This window comes from Coregonus clupeaformis, chromosome 19 (genome assembly GCF_020615455.1).
Source record: "Coregonus clupeaformis isolate EN_2021a chromosome 19, ASM2061545v1, whole genome shotgun sequence".
NCBI classification, from domain to species: domain Eukaryota; kingdom Metazoa; phylum Chordata; class Actinopteri; order Salmoniformes; family Salmonidae; genus Coregonus; species Coregonus clupeaformis.
Genome location: NC_059210.1, coordinates 9,082,701 through 9,105,990, shown reverse-complemented (window position 1 = coordinate 9,105,990; position 23,290 = coordinate 9,082,701). Strand labels below are relative to the sequence as shown.

Here is a 23,290-nt window from a genome sequence, read left to right as displayed (position 1 = left end):
TTCATTTTATCCTAAATAAGCAATACAGGAATCAAGTAAGTATAATAAAGAAAATGATGATTATATTTCTTGCTTTTGTATGCCCTTATTTATTGGCTTGATCCTTTTAAATAATACTTGTATTAATACATATGTTAAGTAATAAGTAATAAGGTCCTGCCATGACAACAGTCTCTTGCTAAAACCCTTGAAGGTAGGTACAGAAGGTAGGATTCAAGCAACTTTAAAATTACATCACAATAATAACGTTGCATAAATGTTATCATCAGTCGATTACGGATTTCAGGGATGGTGTTCAATAGGCACCAAACTGAAAGAAAACGGACTGAAACACAGAGGGACTACCTAGACTTGTCCAATAAGAAACGTTATTAAAGGGACATCAACGGACTGGAATTTGCATGTGGTGAATAGAGCAGTGGTATGGGATCCAATGAACATGACCCTGATTTATCTTCTCTCATTCTTCCTCTTCCGGTTCTTCCTGGTTCGAGGCCAGCTGGCCCACGGAGCTTGCTCAGTAGTCATCACCCCTGCTCACCACTTCCTTACAGGTGGGCCTGAGTAGGATGGTGTGTTCGTACTGGGCAGTGTAGGAGCCCTTGGTGTCGCAGAGCGGCGGGTACGGGTCTATGATGCCCAGGTCACACAGGTTCTTCAGGGCCATCAGGTACTTGCTCTCTCCCTGCCGGTCCAACCAGCGGCGGCAGAACGCCAACGTCCCGAAGTTCTCATTTATCACGTTGAGCAGATGCTTGGCTCTGGGGAGTCTGGAACACGGACACACACACCACAATGGGAGGAGGCGGGGACACAGAGGAGAGGCGGGGACACAGAGGAGAGGCGGGGACAGAGGAGAGGCGGGGACACAGAGGAGAGGCGGGGACACAGAGGAGAGGCGGGGACAGAGGAGAGGCGGGGACACAGAGGAGAGGCGGGGACACAGAGGAGAGGCGGGGACACAGAGGAGAGGCGGGGACAGAGAGGAGAGGCGGTGACACAGAGGAGAGGCGGGGACACAGAGGAGAGGCGGTGACACAGAGGAGAGGCGGGGACACAGAGGAGAGGCGGGGACACAGGAGAGGCGGGGACAGAGGAGAGGCGGGGACACAGAAGAGAGGCGGGGACACAGAGGAGAGGCGGGGACACAGAGGAGAGGCGGGGACACAGAGGAGAGGCGGTGACACAGAGGAGAGGCGGGGACACAGAGGAGAGGCGGGGACACAGGAGAGGCGGGGACAGAGGAGAGGCGGGGACACAGAAGAGAGGCGGGGACACAGATGAGAGGCGGGGACACAGAGGAGAGGCGGGGACACAGGAGAGGTGGGGACACAGAGGAGAGGGGGGGACACAGAGGAGAGGCGGGGACACAGAGGAGAGGCAGGGACACAGGAGAGGCGGGGACACAGAGGAGAGGCGGGGACACAGAGGAGAGGCGGTGACACAGAGGAGAGGCGGGGACACAGAGGAGAGGCGGGGACACAGAGGAGAGGCGGGGACACAGGAGAGGCGGGGACACAGGAGAGGCGGGGACAGAGGAGAGGCGGGGACACAGAAGAGAGGCGGGGACACAGAGGAGAGGCGGGGACACAGAGGAGAGGCGGTGACACAGAGGAGAGGCGGGGACACAGAGGAGAGGCGGGGACACAGAGGAGAGGCGGGGACACAGAGGAGAGGCGGGGACACAGGAGAGGCGGGGACACAGAAGAGAGGCGGGGACACAGAGGAGAGGCGGGGACACAGAGGAGAGGCGGGGACACAGGAGAGGTGGGGACACAGAGGAGAGGGGGGGACACAGAGGAGAGGCGGGGACACAGAGGAGAGGCAGGGACACAGGAGAGGCGGGGACACAGAGGAGAGGCGGGGACACAGAGGAGAGGCGGGGACACAGAGGAGAGGCGGGGACACAGGAGAGGCGGGGACACAGAAGAGAGGCGGGGACACAGAGGAGAGGCGGGGACACAGGAGAGGCGGGGACACAGAGGAGAGGCGGGGAGAGAGATAAGGATGGTGTTTTCAGTGCAGTAAGGATTATGAGAGCAGTGCATAGGGACAATCCACATTGATCAACATTTCTGTAAATGTGCCAGATTTAGCCAGCTGGCTAATTTTCATCTGTAGTTTATGGGTTATTTTTTTTATTAGTACAGTAGTATTCAGTTCAGGTGTATACTGTAAGAATCAGCACGTTGGAGGGGATCAGCCTTAGCAGGGTCATTCGCCCTCGATCGTCCTTGATGGCGAACAGAATGTCATCTACAGTATAGAATTCTACTTAGCATCGATGTTCTGTATCATCATCACCATTAAAATCAGGTGAGGCTCGCACTCAGTGAGCACCGACCGAACCAAGCGACCGACCTTATTGGCACGTGTCCAACGTTGAAGTTTTTCATGTAATGCGAGCAGTCCATGTCACCGTGAACAGCTCCCCTCCCAGTGCTGCCAAACGTCTCGATTGCGTACACCTCACCTTCCTGTGGAGCAGAAGGGTAGAGGAGGACACAGTGAACTCAGCAGATCCTAGAAACAACTGATACTGACCGTAATCCATCTGCAACTTACATAAGACCAAAGTCCTTCAAACTGAAAGCCTTTATTGGCAGATGGAAAAAGGGAGAGAAACTCACAGCACTTTTTATGTCCTTGAAAACCTGGTAATTAATGTAGATGTTTAGAGATTATATTTTTCCTTTTTACAAGAATCTACATCATAGATGAGCAACCGTTTTTCCAGAGGTTTCAATATATGCCGATGTCATTAAAGTAACTGCTTCATCTCTTACAGTGTTCATTACAGTAATTCCATCTCTTATAGTGTTAATTACAGTAATTCCATCTCTTATAGTGTTCATTACAGTAATTCCATCTCTTATAGTGTTCATTACAGTAACTCCATCTCTTATAGTGTTCATTACAGTAATTCCATCTCTTATAGTGTTCATTACAGTAATTCCATCTCTTATAGTGTTCATTACAGTAATTCCATCTCTAATAGTGTTCATTACAGTAACTCCATCTCTTATAGTGTTCATTACAGTAACTCCATCTCTTATAGTGTTCATTACAGTAACTCCATCTCTTATAGTGTTCATTACAGTAACTCCATCTCTTATAGTGTTCATTACAGTAACTCCATCTCTTATAGTGTTCATTACAGTAACTCCATCTCTTATAGTGTTCATTACAGTAACTCCATCTCTTATAGTGTTCATTACAGTAACTTCATCTCTTATAGTGTTCATTACAGTAACTCCATCTCTTATAGTGTTCATTACTGTAACTCCATCTCTTATAGTGTTCATTACAGTAACTCCATCTCTTATAGTGTTCATTACAGTAACTCCATCTCTTATAGTGTTCATTACAGTAACTCCATCTCTTATAGTGTTCATTACAGTAACTCCATCTCTTATAGTGTTCATTACAGTAACTCCATCTCTTATAGTGTTCATTACAGTAGCTCCATCTCTTATTGTGTTCATTACAGTAACTCCATCTCTTATAGTGTTCATTACAGTAACTTCATCTCTTATAGTGTTCATTACAGTAACTCCATCTCTTATAGTGTTCATTACAGTAACTCCATCTCTTATAGTGTTCATTACAGTAGCTCCATCTCTTATAGTGTTCATTACAGTAACTCCATCTCTTATAGTGTTCATTACTGTAACTCCATATCTTATAGTGTTCATTACAGTAACTCCATCTCTTATAGTGTTAATTACAGTAATTCCATCTCTTATAGTGTTCATTACAGTTACTATTTAATCTCTTATAGTGTTCATTAGAGTAACTTCATCTCTTATAGTGTTCATTACAGTAATTCCATCTCTTATAGTGTTCATTACAGTTACTATTTAATCTCTTATAGTGTTCATTACAGTAACTCCATCTCTTATAGTGTTCATTACAGTAACTCCATCTCTTATAGTGTTCATTACAGTAATTCCATCTCTTATAGTGTTCATTACAGTTACTATTTAATCTCTTATAGTGTTCATTACAGTAACTTCATCTCTTATAGTGTTCATTACAGTAATTCCATCTCTTATAGTGTTCATTACAGTTACTATTTAATCTCTTATAGTGTTCATTACAGTAACTCCATCTCTTATAGTGTTCATTACAGTAACTCCATCTCTTATAGTGTTCATTACAGTAACTCCATCTCTTATAGTGTTCATTACAGTTACTATTTAATCTCTTATAGTGTTCATTACAGTAACTTCATCTCTTATAGTGTTCATTACAGTAATTCCATCTCTTATAGTGTTCATTACAGTTACTATTTAATCTCTTATAGTGTTCATTACAGTAACTCCATCTCTTATAGTGTTCATTACAGTAACTCCATCTCTTATAGTGTTCATTACAGTAACTCCATCTCTTATAGTGTTCATTACAGTTACTATTTAATCTCTTATAGTGTTCATTACAGTAACTCCATCTCTTATAGTGTTCATTACAGTAACTCCATCTCTTATAGTGTTCATTACAGTAACTCCATCTCTTATAGTGTTAATTACAGTAATTCCATCTCTTATAGTGTTCATTACAGTTACTATTTAATCTCTTATAGTGTTCATTACAGTAACTCCATCTCTTATAGTGTTCATTACAGTAACTCCATCTCTTATAGTGTTCATTACAGTAACTCCATCTCTTATAGTGTTCATTACAGTAACTCCATCTCTTATAGTGTTCATTACAGTAACTCCATCTCTTATAGTGTTCATTACAGTAACTCCATCTCTTATAGTGTTCATTACAGTAGCTCCATCTCTTATTGTGTTCATTACAGTAACTCCATCTCTTATAGTGTTCATTACAGTAACTTCATCTCTTATAGTGTTCATTACAGTAACTCCATCTCTTATAGTGTTCATTACAGTAACTCCATCTCTTATAGTGTTCATTACAGTAGCTCCATCTCTTATAGTGTTCATTACAGTAACTCCATCTCTTATAGTGTTCATTACTGTAACTCCATATCTTATAGTGTTCATTACTGTAACTCCATCTCTTATAGTGTTCATTACAGTAACTCCATCTCTTATAGTGTTCATTACAGTAACTCCATCTCTTATAGTGTTCATTACAGTAACTCCATCTCTTATAGTGTTCATTACTGTAACTCCATCTCTTATAGTGTTCATTACAGTAACTCCATCTCTTATAGTGTTCATTACAGTAACTCCATCTCTTATAGTGTTCATTACAGTAACTCCATCTCTTATAGTGTTCATTACAGTAACTCCATCTCTTATAGTGTTCATTACAGTAACTCCATCTCTTATAGTGTTCATTACAGTAGCTCCATCTCTTATTGTGTTCATTACAGTAACTCCATCTCTTATAGTGTTCATTACAGTAACTTCATCTCTTATAGTGTTCATTACAGTAACTCCATCTCTTATAGTGTTCATTACAGTAACTCCATCTCTTATAGTGTTCATTACAGTAGCTCCATCTCTTATAGTGTTCATTACAGTAACTCCATCTCTTATAGTGTTCATTACTGTAACTCCATATCTTATAGTGTTCATTACAGTAACTCCATCTCTTATAGTGTTAATTACAGTAATTCCATCTCTTATAGTGTTCATTACAGTTACTATTTAATCTCTTATAGTGTTCATTAGAGTAACTTCATCTCTTATAGTGTTCATTACAGTAATTCCATCTCTTATAGTGTTCATTACAGTTACTATTTAATCTCTTATAGTGTTCATTACAGTAACTCCATCTCTTATAGTGTTCATTACAGTAACTCCATCTCTTATAGTGTTCATTACAGTAATTCCATCTCTTATAGTGTTCATTACAGTTACTATTTAATCTCTTATAGTGTTCATTACAGTAACTTCATCTCTTATAGTGTTCATTACAGTAATTCCATCTCTTATAGTGTTCATTACAGTTACTATTTAATCTCTTATAGTGTTCATTACAGTAACTCCATCTCTTATAGTGTTCATTACAGTAACTCCATCTCTTATAGTGTTCATTACAGTAACTCCATCTCTTATAGTGTTCATTACAGTAACTCCATCTCTTATAGTGTTCATTACAGTTACTATTTAATCTCTTATAGTGTTCATTACAGTAACTCCATCTCTTATAGTGTTCATTACAGTAACTCCATCTCTTATAGTGTTCATTACAGTAACTCCATCTCTTATAGTGTTAATTACAGTAATTCCATCTCTTATAGTGTTCATTACAGTTACTATTTAATCTCTTATAGTGTTCATTACAGTAACTCCATCTCTTATAGTGTTCATTACAGTAACTCCATCTCTTATAGTGTTCATTACAGTAACTCCATCTCTTATAGTGTTCATTACAGTAACTCCATCTCTTATAGTGTTCATTACTGTAACTCCATCTCTTATAGTGTTCATTACAGTAACTCCATCTCTTATAGTGTTCATTACAGTAACTCCATCTCTTATAGTGTTCATTACAGTAACTCCATCTCTTATAGTGTTCATTACAGTAACTCCATCTCTTATAGTGTTCATTACAGTAACTCCATCTCTTATAGTGTTCATTACAGTAGCTCCATCTCTTATTGTGTTCATTACAGTAACTCCATCTCTTATAGTGTTCATTACAGTAACTTCATCTCTTATAGTGTTCATTACAGTAACTCCATCTCTTATAGTGTTCATTACAGTAACTCCATCTCTTATAGTGTTCATTACAGTAGCTCCATCTCTTATAGTGTTCATTACAGTAACTCCATCTCTTATAGTGTTCATTACTGTAACTCCATATCTTATAGTGTTCATTACAGTAACTCCATCTCTTATAGTGTTAATTACAGTAATTCCATCTCTTATAGTGTTCATTACAGTTACTATTTAATCTCTTATAGTGTTCATTAGAGTAACTTCATCTCTTATAGTGTTCATTACAGTAATTCCATCTCTTATAGTGTTCATTACAGTTACTATTTAATCTCTTATAGTGTTCATTACAGTAACTCCATCTCTTATAGTGTTCATTACAGTAACTCCATCTCTTATAGTGTTCATTACAGTAATTCCATCTCTTATAGTGTTCATTACAGTTACTATTTAATCTCTTATAGTGTTCATTACAGTAACTTCATCTCTTATAGTGTTCATTACAGTAATTCCATCTCTTATAGTGTTCATTACAGTTACTATTTAATCTCTTATAGTGTTCATTACAGTAACTCCATCTCTTATAGTGTTCATTACAGTAACTCCATCTCTTATAGTGTTCATTACAGTAACTCCATCTCTTATAGTGTTCATTACAGTAACTCCATCTCTTATAGTGTTCATTACAGTTACTATTTAATCTCTTATAGTGTTCATTACAGTAACTCCATCTCTTATAGTGTTCATTACAGTAACTCCATCTCTTATAGTGTTCATTACAGTAACTCCATCTCTTATAGTGTTAATTACAGTAATTCCATCTCTTATAGTGTTCATTACAGTTACTATTTAATCTCTTATAGTGTTCATTACAGTAACTCCATCTCTTATAGTGTTCATTACAGTAACTCCATCTCTTATAGTGTTCATTACAGTAACTCCATCTCTTATAGTGTTCATTACAGTAACTCCATCTCTTATAGTGTTCATTACAGTAACTCCATCTCTTATAGTGTTCATTACAGTAGCTCCATCTCTTATAGTGTTCATTACAGTAACTCCATCTCTTATAGTGTTCATTACAGTAACTCCATCTCTTATAGTGTTCTTACACAATACACTGGGTGTGATCTATTCTATTGAAGATTCTGCTCGCCCCAAGTCTTTAGTGTCACACTCCTGATGGAAACACAATTACACTAGACCTAACATTAACATTAAAACACTGGCGACCCACTGGTGTGGGTGTATGTCCGACCCACTGGTGTGGGTATAAGTCTGACCCACTGGTGTGGGTGTAAGTCTGACCCACTGGTGCAGGTGTAAGTCTGATCCACTGGTGTGGGGGTAAGTCTGGCCTACTGGTGTGGGAGTAAGTCTGACCCACTGGTCTGGCCCACTGGTGTGGGGGTAAGTCTGGCCCTCTGGTGTGGGGGTAAGTCTGACCCACTGGTGTGGGGGTAAGTCTGGCCTACTGGTGTGGGAGTAAGTCTGACCCACTGGTCTGGCCCACTGGTGTGGGGGTAAGTCTGGCCCTCTGGTGTGGGGGTAAGTCTGACCCACTGGTGTGGGGGTAAGTCTGGCCCACTGGTGTGGGTGTAAGTCTGACCCACTGGTGTGGGTGTAAGTCTGACCCACTGGTGTGGGTGTAAGTCTGATCCACTGGTGTGGGGGTAAGTCTGACCCACTGGTCTGGCCCACTGGTGTGGGGGTAAGTCTGGCCCTCTGGTGTGGGGGTAAGTCTGACCCACTGGTGTGGGGGTAAGTCTGGCCTACTGGTGTGGGTGTAAGTCTGACCCACTGGTGTGGGTGTAAGTCTGACCCACTGGTGCAGGTGTAAGTCTGATCCACTGGTGTGGGGGTAAGTCTGGCCCACTGGTGGCCCACTGGTGTGGGGGTAAGTCTGGCCTACTGGTGTGGGGGTAAGTCTGGCCCACTGGTGGCCCACTGGTGTGGGGGTAAGTCTGGCCCACTGGTGTGGGGGTAAGTCTGTCCCACTGGTGTGGGGGTAAGTCTGTCCCACTGGTGGCCCACTGGTGTGGGGGTAAGTCTGGCCCACTGGTGTGGGGGTAAGTCTGACCCACTGGTGGCCCACTGGTGTGGGGGTAAGTCTGACCCACTGGTGGCCCACTGGTGTGGGGGTAAGTCTGACCCACTGGTGGCCCACTGGTGTGGGGGTAAGTTTGACCCACTGGTGTGGGGGTAAGTCTGGCCCACTGGTGTGGGGGTATGTCTGGCCCACTGGTGTGGGGGTAAGTCTGACCCACTGGTGGCCCACTGGTGTGGGGGTAAGTCTGGCCCACTGGTGTGGGGGTGAGTCTGGCCCACTGGTGTGGGGGTGAGTCTCAATGGAAAAGCACCATAATATCAGGCAGTTCAAGGCCCTGTGTATTAGCTGATAACACTGACACCCTTCCTCTCTGCTCAGATAATCACTCAGTGAGAGTCCTGCTGACACTCCAGCAGAACAGAGAGCACTATGATCACACACACACACACGCTGGCACCCAAGCCTGCACACACACACACACACACACACACACACACACACACACACACACACACACACACACACACACACACACACACACACACACACACACACACACACACACACACACACACACACACACACACACACACACACACACACACACACACACACACACACACACACACACACACACACACACTCTCATACAAAGAGGGTGATGGCCCTGACACACCACCACTCAGTCCCGCTAAAATGAAAACCCTCAAACCTGGCACATCAGCAACTCTATCCATCCATCCATCCCTGGCTTCGCTGGAAACATCAGTAAAATGCACCACTCAGCAGCCCGCCAATTAAAATGTTACATTCTGTCCAAACGGAGTTAAGCATTGCAGCTGTGTGTGTGAGGGTGGTTAATCGGCTACAGACCTCTAGCCTGAAGCCCCAGATCTGTTTGTGCTGTCTTACCGACTCATGTGGTCATTGTCACACCTTAGGAGTTGGCAAAACAGCGCAGACAGATCTGGTACCAGGCTAATTGACCTCTGTGACCTCACCAATATGGTCCCTGCCTGGGCAATATACTTAGATCCTCAGGTATCTATACAGGTATCTAGGTATCTCTGAAGATATGTCGCAGGTATCTAGGCGATATCTCCTTTAGTGAGGTAACTGGTCATTAATGGACTTTGAGTGGTGAGAACTCGATGCGCTTAGAGATGCAATTAAGGAGCTGGAGTTTCATCAAGTGGCGCGCGCTACATGCTACTTGATGCTTCTGGCTGATAATGTGCTTAAAGGTGCAATAATGTGCTTAAAGGTGTAATAATGTGATTAAAAGTGCAATAATGTGATTAAAGGTGTAATTAAAGAACTGAAGGAGGTGACTAAGGTGTTGGAGTGTTGGAGTGTGTGTGTGTGTGTGTGTGTGTGTGTGTGTGTGTGTGTGTGTGTATACATGTGAGATGTTAATCTGAGCTGATCTCGACACCTCGTTGTAACTCTAGAGATTTCCTTCCAATTACACTTACTTAAGGGTTTTATTATAGGCTACTCAAGGATTTGTTATTTTTTATATATAATTTCACTTGAACAGAATGAACCCGCAAGAGATGTGTACCTTGAGTTTGTTGTTGCAGACATGATGGAATGAAATAAGACGAAGACGAAGAAGAAGTTTGACTACATTGTACTAAGGTAACATCTGAAAAGCCTTCTGTACAAATGAGCGAAAGAAGCCACCAGTCAGTACCCAGTCAGTACCCAGTCAGTACCCAGTCAGTCGCCAGTCAGTCGCCAGTCAGTCATCAGTCAATCGCCAGTCAGTCACCAGTCAGTCACCAGTCAGTACCCACCTCCATTCTGGTAGCTTCTCCTCCCTTGACGATGGGGACAGTCTTGCCTGCGTGAATCCTGTACTGGCCGATGGAGTGTCCATTGAGGTTCCTGATTGGCTTTACTACATAGGAAATAATAAATAAAAACATAGATAGAAAATATATCTGTAATATATCTATATCTCTCTATATATATATATATATATATATATATATATATATACAGTAAAATATCTCTATATACAGTACCAGTTAAAAGTTTGGACACACCTACTCATTAAAGGGTTTTTCTTTATTTTTACTGTTTTTACATTGTAGAATAATAATGAAGACATCAAAACTATGAAATAACACATATGGAATCATGTAGTAACCAACAAAGTGTTAAACAAATCAAAATATATTTAAAATTTGAGATTCTTCAAATAGCCACCCTTTGCCTTGATGACAGCTTTGCACACTCTTGGCATTCTCTCAACCAGCTTCATGAGGTAGTCACCTGGAATGCATTTCAATTAACAGGTGTGCCTTGTTAAAAGTTAATTTGTGGTACTTCTTTCCTTCTTAATGCGTTTGAGCCAATCAGTTGTGTTGAGACAAGGTAGGGGGGGTATACAGAAGATAGCCCTATTTGGTAAAAGACCAAGTCCATATAATGGCAAGATTAGCTCAAATAAGCAAAGAGAAACGTCAGTCCATCATTACTTTAAGACATGAATGTCAGTCAATACAGAACATTTCAAGAACTTTGAAAGTTTCTTCAGGTGCAGTTGCAAAAATCATCAAGCGCTATGATGAAACTGGCTTTCATGAGGACCGCCAAAGGAATGGAAGACCCAGAGTTACCCCTGCTGCAGAGGATAAGTTCATTAGAGTTACCAGCCTCAGAAATTGCAGCCCAAATAAAAGCTTCACAGAGTTCAAGTCACAGACACATCTCAACATCAACTGTTCAGAGGGGACTGTGTGAATCAGGCCTTCATGGTCGAATTGCTGAGAAGAAACCACTACTAAAGGACACCAATAAGAAGAAGAGACCTGCTTGGGCCAAGAACCACGAGCAATGGACATAATTTCCGGTGGAAATGTGTCCTTTGGTTTGGAGTCCAAATTATCTCTGGTTAGAGCCAGCTTGCGCTGTTCTGTGAAGGGAGTAGTACACAGCGTTGTACGAGATCTTCAGTTTCTTGGCAATCTCTCGAATGGAATAGCCTTCATTTCTCAGAACAAGAATAGACTGACGAGTTTCAGAAGAAAGAGTTTCAGAAGAAAGTTATTTGTTTCTGGCCATTTTGAGCCTGTAATCGAACCCACAATTGCTGATGCTCCAGATACTCAACTAGTCTCAAGAAGGCCAGTTTTATTGCTTCTTTAATCAGTACAACAGTTTTCAGCTGTGCTAACATAATTGCAAAGGGGTTTTCTAATGAGCAGTTAGCCTTTTAAAATGATAAACTTGGATTAGCAAACACAACGTGCCATTGGAACACAGGACTGATGGTTGCTGATAATGGGCCTCTGTACGCCTATGTAGATATTCCATTAAAAATCTGCCGTTTCCAGCTACAATAGCCATTTACAACATTAACAATGTCTACACTTTATTTCTGATCAATTTGATGTTATTTTAAATGGACCAAAAAATTGCTTTTCTTTCAAAAACAAGGACATTTCTAAGTGACCCCAAACTTTTGAACGGTAGTGTACATACATACAGTATCTGCAATATATTTGTAATTGTAATTTCTCTCATCAAACCAGCAAACTGAAAGATTAGGAAAACAGTAAGAGCCCAGTGTGTTTTCCCATATAAACAAACAAACAGAGAGACAAACAGAGAGAGAGAGAGGAGAGAGAGAGAGAGAGAGAGAGAGAGAGAGAGAGAGAGAGAGAGAGAGAGAGACAGACAGACAGACAGACAGACAGACAGACAGAGACAGAGAGACAGAGAGAGAGACACAGAGACAGAGACAGAGAGACAGAGAGAGAGACACAGAGAGACACAGAGACAGAGACAGAGACAGAGAGACAGAGACAGAGAGACAGAGAGACAGAGACAGAGAGACAGAGACACAGAGACAGAGAGACAGAGAGACAGAGAGAGAGAGAGAGAGAGAGAGAGAGAGAGAGACAGAGAGAGACAGAGAGAGATAGAGACAGAGAGAGACAAAGAGAGACAGAGAGACATACAGACAGACAGACAGACAGACTGATACCTTTGTATGTTTTCCCATCTATCTCCACCTCATAAGACTCCATGACCTCCTGGATGGTTTCACCCACGTCACACAGACGCACATCTATCCCTGCACACTGGCACAGAAAACAGTTGACAGTTACACAAGCTCTCTCTACATGGGTCACAAATAGACAAGAGTTGACAGTTACACAAGCAAACACCAACCAACCATCTCTACAGAGCTCATTATCAGACGAGTGGGGAGTGAGAGTTACATCACATATCCTCTTAGGATGTTAGCTAGCATCCAAAATATGGTCATTTAGCAGAAGCTTTTATCCAAAGCGGATTACAGAACTGTCAACATTAACAGATATATTCAGTATTATGTGGCCCATGTGGGAGTCTAACCCACAACCCTGATGTTGCCTGCACTGTAAAAACGGCTAGCTGGAGCCGTCTCAGCGGTTGGCTGTAGATGCCCTCGGTGACTTAATGCTGACTCTACTTTGGTCTGACCCCACTACAGACGGTCTACTTTCGTCCGAAGCCACTTCAGACGGTCTACTTTGGTCTGACCCCACTTCAGACGGTCGACTTTGGTCCGAAGCCACTACAGACGGTCCGGTAAGAACCAGGCAGATGTGTCCACATCCAGAGCTTTATTATCTCTTGGTCACCACCACACAGTTGCACACACACATCATAGAAGTAAAACACACAGATAACTTGGTTGGCAGCCAAACTTGGTTCTTCATCTGCCAACAACTATAACCACTCTAACCTGGAGTGGGAGGGGCCATAGCCCAAATGTCCATTTAAACCCGATGATTGGCTGAAAGGAACTGCCTTTTTTACATGCTCTAGTCTAACCCACTGAACAATCGGAACCAAAGTCATAGTGAATGGATAAATGGGTTGCGTTACCCTGATGCCTGTGTTGGTAGCATCTCTCACAGCCTCCAGAAGTCTGTCATACTTTGGGTTGAAGGTCACGGTAAAGGCACAGTCAATGATTCGACCTGAAACACCAACAACATGAATATCAGCCAAATGCAACGACACGAGGTAAAAGTTAGATCTTACCTTCCTGTCTTAGCCTGGTATTTGCCTGGTATTTACGAAAGTATGGGTAAGAAGTGTGATTACAATGTATCAGGTGATTACAGCACAATTTGAATATGTAATATCTAAATAAAGTCCAGAAGATAGCGATAGACTTTTAAATGGATCTTCAAACCTGCTTTTGTAGAACCGCACTACTGCAGGTTTTTGTCCTAGTTCAGCAGTTAAACACCTGATTCAGCTCATCAAAGGTGTTGAAGGTCAGTTGATTAGTTGAGTCAGGTGTAACGGTATTAAAACGCTGGGATCAAAACCCTTGACTATTACTGCTGTAAAATGCAAGTGCAACCAGATACAGACATTGGGCTGGGTATCTGTAAAGCACTTTGTGACAACACTGCTGAATTAGAAAAGGCTTTCTAAATACGTTTGATTGATTGACAGAACTCAGTGGCAGTGTTGACCATTGATGTGCCTGCAAGTCTATTTTATATAAAAACGTAACTACAGACTGAACAGAAACTCAGTGTCAGTGTGCCCACTGACCGTTGACGTGCGTGCCGAAGTCTATCTTGCAGACGTCATTGTACTGTAGTACTGTGGGGTCTCCAGCGTTAGGGGTGTAGTGGGCAGCAACATGGTTGATAGAGCAGCCAGTGGGGAATGCCAGGCCAGCCTTCAGACCATTCTCTTTGATCAGCCTCCTACTGCAGTCCTCCAGTCGCTCACTGGTATACAGGGACAGACCAGGAAGACAGGGACAGACAGGGCAGACCAGGAAGACAGGGACAGACAGGGACAGACAGGGCCAGACCAGGCAGACAGGGACAGACAGGGACAGGGACAGACAGGAACAGGGACAGACCAGGCAGGCAGGGACAAACAGGGACAGACAGGACAGACAGGGACAGACCAGGCAGACAGGGACAAACAGGGACAGACAGGACAGACCAGGCAGACAGGGACAGGGACAGACAGGGACAGGGACAGACCAGGGACAGGGACAGACCAGGCAGGCAGGGACAAACAGGGACAGACAGTGACAGACAGGGACAGACCAGGCAGACAGGGACAGGGACAGACAGGGACAGAGACAGACAGGACAGGGACAGACAGGGACAAGGACAGGGACAGGGACAGGGACAGACAGGGACAAGGACAGGGACAGGGACAGACCAGTCAGACAGGGACAGACCAGGCAGACAGGGACAGACAGGAACAGGGACAGACCAGGCAGGCAGGGACAAACAGGGACAGACAGTGACAGACAGGGACAGGGACAGACCAGGGAGACAGGGACAGACAGGGACAGACAGGGACAGACAGGGACAGGGACAGACAGGGACAGAGACAGACAGGGACAGAGACAGACAGGGACAAGGACAGGGACAGGGACAGACAGGGACAGACAGGGACAGACCAGGGAGACAGGGACAGACAGGGACAGACAGGGACAGACCAGGGAGACAGGGACAGACCAGGGACAGACAGGGACAGGGACAGACAGGGACGGACAGGGACAGGGACAGACAGGGACAGACAGGGACAGACCAGGGAGACAGGGACAGACAGGGACAGACAGGGAGAGACCAGGGACAGGGACAGACCAGGCAGGCAGGGACAAACAGGGACAGACAGTGACAGACAGGGACAGACCAGGCAGACAGGGACAGGGACAGACAGGGACAGGGACAGACCAGGGAGACAGGGACAGACAGGGACAGAGACAGACAGGACAGGGACAGACAGGGACAGGGACAAGGACAGGGACAGGGACAGACAGGGACAGACAGGACAGGGACAGACCAGTCAGACAGGGACAGACCAGGCAGACAGGGACAGACAGGGACAGGGACAGACAGGAACAGGGACAGACCAGGCAGGCAGGGACAAACAGGGACAGACAGTGACAGACAGGGACAGGGACAGACCAGGGAGACAGGGACAGACAGGGACAGACAGGGACAGGGACAGACAGGGACAGAGACAGACAGGGACAGAGACAGACAGGGACAAGGACAGGGACAGGGACAGGGACAGACAGGGACAGACAGGACAGGGACAGACCAGTCAGACAGGGACAGACAGGGACAGACAGGGAGAGACCATACAGGACAGAGACAGGGACAGACAGGGACAGACAGGGACAGACCAGGGAGACAGGGACAGACAGGGACAGACAGGGACAGACCAGGGAGACAGGGACAGACAGGGACGGACAGGGACAGGGACAGACAGGGACAGACCAGGGAGACAGGGACAGACAGGGACAGACAGGGACAGACCAGGGAGACAGGGACAGACAGGGACAGACAGGGAGAGACCATACAGGACAGAGACAGGGACAGGGGGTTAATACAGCTTAACCATGTACTGTAGGTTGAAGTTAATACAGCCTCAGCGTGTTTTATCAGCCTCCTAGTGCAATCCTCTAGTCGCTCACTGACAGACAGGGACCACAGATGACAGGGACAGGTGTCACATTCAGGACATTTTCACTTCAGCAACACAGGTTAACCATGCAGGTCAACACAGACTCACTCCATGATCCTCAGTGCTGCTCCTGGGGAGCTACAGCACCAGCTCATCAGAGAACCACCTGATCCAGCTAATGAAGGAGTAGGTCAGTTGATGAACCAAATCAGGTGTTTTACTGCTGAGCTGGGACAAAAACCTGCAGTACTGCTACTCTCCAAGAGCAGGATTGAGAATCGCTCTTTTTACTCAAATACATCAATACACAATTTGACTAAAGTGAACGTCAACCAAGTCCATTACAGTGCTGTCAGGCCAGCTCGTACCAGGGCCTGTACGATATAGTAAATGAATGACCCTCACCAGATGTCGATCATGGTCATCCCAGGTTTGATCCAGGTGTTGACGTAGTTTCGGACCTGTCTGTGGGCCTCGGCAGCCTGACGGAAGTCACTCCACATCTCCTCGTTGGCCTTGTCAAGGACCCTCTTCTCCTCATGGGTGGTGCGCCAGGCTGCACTGCGCCTGGGAGGGAAACACACACACACACACACACACACACACAATCTTTATCTTCTAATGGGATTGGGATGTCAAACAACACCTTCAGGAAATGATGCAGCAAACATTGCAGTTTATAATGCAGGTATAGATTAACATAGTGGGTGAGTGTGTGTGTGTGTGTGTGTGTGTGTGTGTGTGTGTGTGTGTGTGTGTTTGTATGTGTGTGTGTGTGTGTTTGTATGTGTGTGTGTGTGTGTGTGTGTGTGTGTGTCTTATTTTAAATGTTTTCATTTAACCTTGATTTAACCAGGTTTCAATTAGATAAAATCTCTTTGGCAAGAGAGACCTGGTATTGTGAATAAAAAACAGCATAGTTGTGAATAACATTTTATAGTGTTAACTTGGGTGACTGAGGCACATCCAATATTTGTGTTATGTTTTAGAGTATGAAGTATGATGGACTGTAAACCACAGCGACCTCGATAAGATCTATGGCCACCACACTGCATAGGATATATGGCCACACAGCACACTGCATAAGATCTATGGACACCACACTGCATAAGATATATGGCCACCACACTGCATAGGATCTATGGCCACCACACTGCATAAGATATATGGCCACCACACTGCATAGGATCTATGGACACCACACTGCATAAGATATATGGCCACCACACTACATAAGATCTATGGACACCACACTGCATAAGATATATGGCCACCACACTGCATAAGATCTATGGCCACCACACTGCATAGGATCTATGGCCACCACACTGCATAAGATCTATGGCCACCACACTGCATAGGATCTATGGCCACCACACTGCATAAGATCTATGGCCACCACACTGCATAAGATCTATGGCCACCACACTGCATAAGATCTATGGCCACCACACTGCATAAGATCTATGGCCACCACACTGCATAAGATCTATGGCCACCACACTGCATAAGATCTATGGCCACCACACTGCATAGGATCTATGGCCACCACACTGCATAAGATCTATGGCCACCACACTGCATAGGATCTATGGCCACCACCATGCATAGGATCTATGGCTACCACACTGCATAAGATATATGGCCACCACACTACATAAGATATATGGCCACCACACTACATACGATATATGGCCACCACACTACATAAGATATATGGCCACCACACTACATAAGATACAGTGGGGAAAAAAAGTATTTAGTCAGCTTCCAATTGTGCAAGTTCTCCCACTTAAAAAGATGAGAGAGGCCTGTAATCTTCATCATAGGTACACGTCAACTATGACAGACTAAATGAGGAAGAAAAATCCCGAAAATCACATTGTAGGATTTTTTATGAATTTATTTGCAAATTATGGTGGAAAATAAGTATTTGATCAATAACAAAAGTTTCTCAATACTTTGTTATATACCCTTTGTTGGCAATGACACAGGTCAAACGTTTTCTGTAAGTCTTCACAAGGTTTTCACACACTGTTGCTGGTATTTTGGCCCATTCCTCCATGCAGATCTCCTCTAGAGCAGTGATGTTTTGGGGCTGTCGCTGGGCAACACAGACTTTCAACTCCCTCCAAAGATTTTCTATGGGGTTGAGATCTGGAGACTGGCTAGGCCACTCCAGGACCTTGAAATGCTTCTTACGAAGCCACTCCTTCGTTGCCCGGGCGGTGTGTTTGGGATCATTGTCATGCTGAAAGACCCAGCCATGTTTCATCTTCAATGCCCTTGCTGATGGAAGGAGGTTTTCACTCAAAATCTCACGATACATGGCCCCAGTCATTCTTTCCTTTACACGGATCAGTCGTCCTGGTCCCTTTGCAGAAAAACAGCCCCAAAGCATGATGTTTCCACCCCCATGCTTCACAGTAGGTATGGTGTTCTTTGGATGCAACTCAGCATTCTTTGTCCTCCAAACACGACAAGTTGAGTTTTTACCAAAAAGTTATATTTTGGTTTCATCTGACCATATGACATTCTCCCAATCCTCTTCTGGATCATCCAAATGCACTCTAGCAAACTTCAGACGGGCCTGGACATGTACTGGCTTAAGCAGGGGGACACGTCTGGCACTGCAGGATTTGACTCCCTGGCGGCGTAGTGTGTTACTGATGGTAGGCTTTGTTACTTTGGTCCCAGCTCTCTGCAGGTCATTCACTAGGTCTCCCCGTGTGGTTCTGGGATTTTTGCTCACCGTTCTTGTGATCATTTTGACCCCACGGGGTGAGATCTTGCATGGAGCCCCAGATCGAGGGAGATTATCAGTGGTCTTGTATGTCTTCCATTTCCTAATAATTGCTCCCACAGTTGATTTCTTCAAACCAAGCTGCTTACCTATTGCAGATTCAGTCTTCCCAGCCTGGTGCAGGTCTACAATTTTGTTTCTGGTGTCCTTTGACAGCTCTTTGGTCTTGGCCATAGTGGAGTTTGGAGTGTGACTGTTTGAGGTTGTGGACAGGTGTCTTTTATACTGATAACAAGTTCAAACAGGTGCCATTAATACAGGTAACGAGTGGAGGACAGAGGAGCCTCTTAAAGAAGAAGTTACAGGTCTGTGAGAGCCAGAAATCTTGCTTGTTTGTAGGTGACCAAATACTTATTTTCCATCATAATTTGCAAATAAATTCATTAAAAATCCTACAATGTGATTTTCTGGAAAGAAAATTCTCAATTTGTCTGTCATAGTTGACGTGTACCTATGATGCAAATTACAGGCCTCTCTCATCTTTTTAAGTGGGAGAACTTGCACAATTGGTGGCTGACTAAATACTTTTTTTCCCCACTGTATATGGCCACCACACTACATAAGATATATGGCCACCACACTACATAAGATATATGGCCACCACACTGCATAGGATCTATGGCCACCACACTACATACGATATATGGCCACCACACTACATAAGATATATGGCCACCACACTACATAAGATATATGGCCACCACACTACATAAGATATATGGCCACCACACTGCATAGGATCTATGGCCACCACACTACATACGATATATGGCCACCACACTACATAAGATATATGGCCACCACACTACATAAGATATATGGCCACCACACTGCATAGGATCTATGGCCACCACACTACATAAGGCCAATGGACTTGGTAGAGGTGACATACCCGTCTTTAGATGGGGGATATTCACACTCCTCTCCCTTTGGGAAGACAGCACTGGGATACAGCTCACAAATAGGGATGGTGGGAGGGTCAGTCTGCCCCTTCACTGTGCCCCAGATAGAGAGAGTGAGATGGAGGGAGGGAGAGGAGAGGATGAGAAGAGAGAGGGATGGATGGAGGGAGGGAGGGAGAGGAGGATGAGAAGAGAGAGGTTAGCGTCTGCAGATGTGCAACACATTGTTGCTATTAGCAACACATGGTCACATATGGTCGCAACACATGCTACAGGGTGTATGGCAATATAGACAATGTAACCCATTTCAGAATAAGGCTGTAACGTAACAAAATGTGGAAAAAGTTAACGGGTCTGAATACTTTCCGAATGCACTGTATCACTAATAGAGGTGCAGTAACAGTCTAGTATGGGGAAACCTCTTCTCAAGTGCGGGGATCTAGATGTGATGACTAGCTTAGAAAGAATGCATTAATGATTAAACATAATGGGTTTGTACTGTACTGATATAGATTGTTTCACATAACAAGCTGTGATTCATGTGAGGAACGTTAGGGGGTAGGATGAGATAAGACTTGGATTTCTCACAGACACGAACACTGCCTCTTTGTGATCTGTGAACCGTCCAAGGACGTAGGTACAAGGAGTACAGGGGAACAGTGTCTATGGGTGATGACTCTACAGGGTGTGATGATAACAACTTATGCCTGGCAACAGTGTGCAACGGTAAAGCGCCAAGGGCCTGGGACCAGCCTGTGCACCAACGACTGGCTGAGTAAGTCTAAACCACGCTCAGTCTCTACTCTGATTGGCCAGCAGGGAGCGGGAACTATCTCTGTCAGAGTATTTGAAGAATAACTTAGAACAATGGGTCAGTTCTCTGAGTGCCCTGCGTGGTATTTCAGTGGACCCGTATATACGAACATCATATTTACCATTGAAGTGTTTGCATTAATTAAAATACTAGTCTATTTTAGAAGACGTGTATTGACCTCTTTTGTTCCTAATACCAGATTTGAATTGACGCAACTTAACACAAGATAACTCATCAGCTCAAGACATATCAACATGGGTTTCATCTGTAAAAAACATGAAAGGTTCTGAAGTGGTAACAAAAGGAACTGAAACCATCCAGTGGGAGAAACAATGACTGATGAAGACAAACCTCCCTTCTTCTTCTTCTTCTTCTTTTTCTTCCCTGCTGAGTTTTCACCCTCTTCTCCATCTGTCCAAAACATGCATTTTTCATTCTCTTAACGAACATGACACATGACGTGTTCAGTCACAATTCACAATGCTTGCAGTTAACCGTTTGCACTTAAGAAGTTACAGTAATGCGCAGCAGCAGACGCCAACTCATGTCACAGGTCAAATTATACGTTTGTTTGGTTTAAGGGGGCAAATCGGGACTTCAAGATCCACACGAGAACGTTAAGGACAATGATGATAAAGTGAAAGAGGACCTGAGAAGTGGTTCAGTCAGTCACAATACCCAGTGCAGTGCTAGCAGGTAACGTAGCTAGTTGGTGAACGACACCAAACTCATGTCGCAGGTCACATGTTGAGTATGAGAACGGTGAATGATGACGATGATGAAGATGAAGTCGTACCCTCCTCTCCATCCTCCTCCTTCTCTTTGTCCTCCGGCAGGGCTTGCTGCTCCAACTGTTTCGTCACATCACCAACACCTCCTCCAGTATCTCCATCCCCCTCAGACTCATTTGTCCCTGCTGCAAAGTCATACACGCACACACTCGAACACACACACACATGCAACACACACACACACATAGAACACACACACACATTCAACACACACACACACACACGCAACATACACACACACACACACACACACAAACGCACGTGCGTGCGCAACACACACACACTTAAAGTGAGTAAATTGATACATTTTGAGAAAGTGCATCTACTGTGAACAGAACTTGGCAGGAGCAATGCATAATTTGTATCTATACCTAGAATCAATATCCCAAGGGCATATGTAGGTACCCTGCAGCATTATGCCATGCCATCTATAGCCCTTCAGAAACAGGACTATATAGATCCATAGTTTAACACACACCACAAAATAATATCAAGTCCACATGTGTTTTTACAAGATAAGGTGCTTGTCATATAGTTTTGTCAGCAATTAATTTAATGCTAAAGCATACTTTTTTTTTTCTCACTAGTGGAGCTCTTTTATAACGCAAGAAGACGAGTGCTGAAAAGTACTGGAATATGACTGTCATCTTATTCCTGCAACATCCTTCAATTTTCGAATTTGACAGCATTCCATTAAACCAATAGAAGAAGCGATTTCAAGCCTCGAGAGAGGCATTGTCCCTTTTCCAGATGTGCATCTCCCTCATAACGGCACCGGTGCCCGTTCACTTCCAGGTGAAGACAGCGGTGACAGCTGCGGCGGAACAGTAGCACTTTCTGACAGGTAATAAAGTCCCATGCTTCTCATCTTTACTGGTCTTTTTACGCTATGGCACAACAGGGGACCTCTCAATAATGCGCTATTTCCAAAACGGCATTTATCCTCACCGTCATGCATTCTTTCTTACCTGGGACAGCCGTCTTCTTCTTCTTTTTTTTTCTTCTCTTTTTCTTCCCTGTTTCCGAGGGCTCCGCGTCCTCTTTCTCTTCGTTCTCTTCGGCGTCCCCATTGAGAACTTCGGGCGCCTCCGGTTCAGGCTGCACGGTCTCGAGCTCCGCCATGATCCGCGTTCGGAATCAAGTGACGCATAAACTGCTGGGAGCCTCCAGTGGCCACGTTCTGAAACTGTGCTCGAGGCAGACAGGCAGCTGAGCCAATAATGAGCTGTTAGGCACTTTGTGCAGCTGCTTGACCTCAATAGAGAAAACTAAGCCCGTCCTTTCTTAATTTCTCAAGTGACAAGATAGGAGTGTAGTGCTTAAACTCTGGAGAGTCTATAGGCTACTAACTTTTATTGAGGCAGTTTGTGTTCCATCAGGTTATAGCACGAGAGGAAATATGATGTATAATCTAAATCAAATAGATTATCACAGAGTCATTTACAAATCGACACAGTGAAACTAGTCTCTCAATATATAATTAGAAATACACTGCTCAAAAAAATAAAGGGAACACTTAAACAACACAATGTAACTCCAAGTCAATCACACTTCTGTGAAATCAAACTGTCCACTTAGGAAGCAACACTGATTGACAATACATTTCACATGCTGTTGTGCAAATGGAGAGACAACAGGTGGAAATTATAGGCAATTAGCAAGACACCCCCAATAAAGAAGTGGTTCTGCAGGTGGTGACCACAGACCACTTCTCAGTTCCTATGCTTCCTGGCTGATGTTTTGGTCACTTTTGAATGCTGGCGGTGCTTTCACTCTAGTGGTAGCATGAGACGGAGTCTACAACCCACACAAGTGGCTCAGGTAGTGCAGCTCATCC

At 44.3% G+C, this 23,290-nt stretch overlaps 1 protein-coding gene across 1 annotated transcript in view; it reads right to left on the bottom strand.

Annotated features, from left to right (window-relative positions):
• Positions 1 to 22,577, bottom strand: part of LOC121531274 (methionine aminopeptidase 2-like) — a 22,766-nt gene extending 189 nt beyond the window's left edge. The window contains exons 1-11 of the mRNA XM_041836514.1: positions 22,422 to 22,577; positions 21,459 to 21,578; positions 21,014 to 21,073; positions 19,839 to 19,941; positions 16,549 to 16,710; positions 14,257 to 14,438; positions 13,573 to 13,667; positions 12,683 to 12,779; positions 10,485 to 10,588; positions 2,362 to 2,477; positions 1 to 770 (exon numbers count right to left, since the gene is read on the bottom strand). The exon at positions 1 to 770 is cut by the window's left edge and continues 189 nt beyond it. Coding sequence (XP_041692448.1) covers positions 518 to 770; positions 2,362 to 2,477; positions 10,485 to 10,588; positions 12,683 to 12,779; positions 13,573 to 13,667; positions 14,257 to 14,438; positions 16,549 to 16,710; positions 19,839 to 19,941; positions 21,014 to 21,073; positions 21,459 to 21,578; positions 22,422 to 22,575 — 1,446 coding nt within the window. The 5' untranslated portion in view covers positions 22,576 to 22,577 and the 3' untranslated portion in view covers positions 1 to 517. The remainder of the gene's footprint in view (positions 771 to 2,361; positions 2,478 to 10,484; positions 10,589 to 12,682; positions 12,780 to 13,572; positions 13,668 to 14,256; positions 14,439 to 16,548; positions 16,711 to 19,838; positions 19,942 to 21,013; positions 21,074 to 21,458; positions 21,579 to 22,421) is intronic.
• Positions 22,578 to 23,290: the final 713 nt, after the last annotated feature.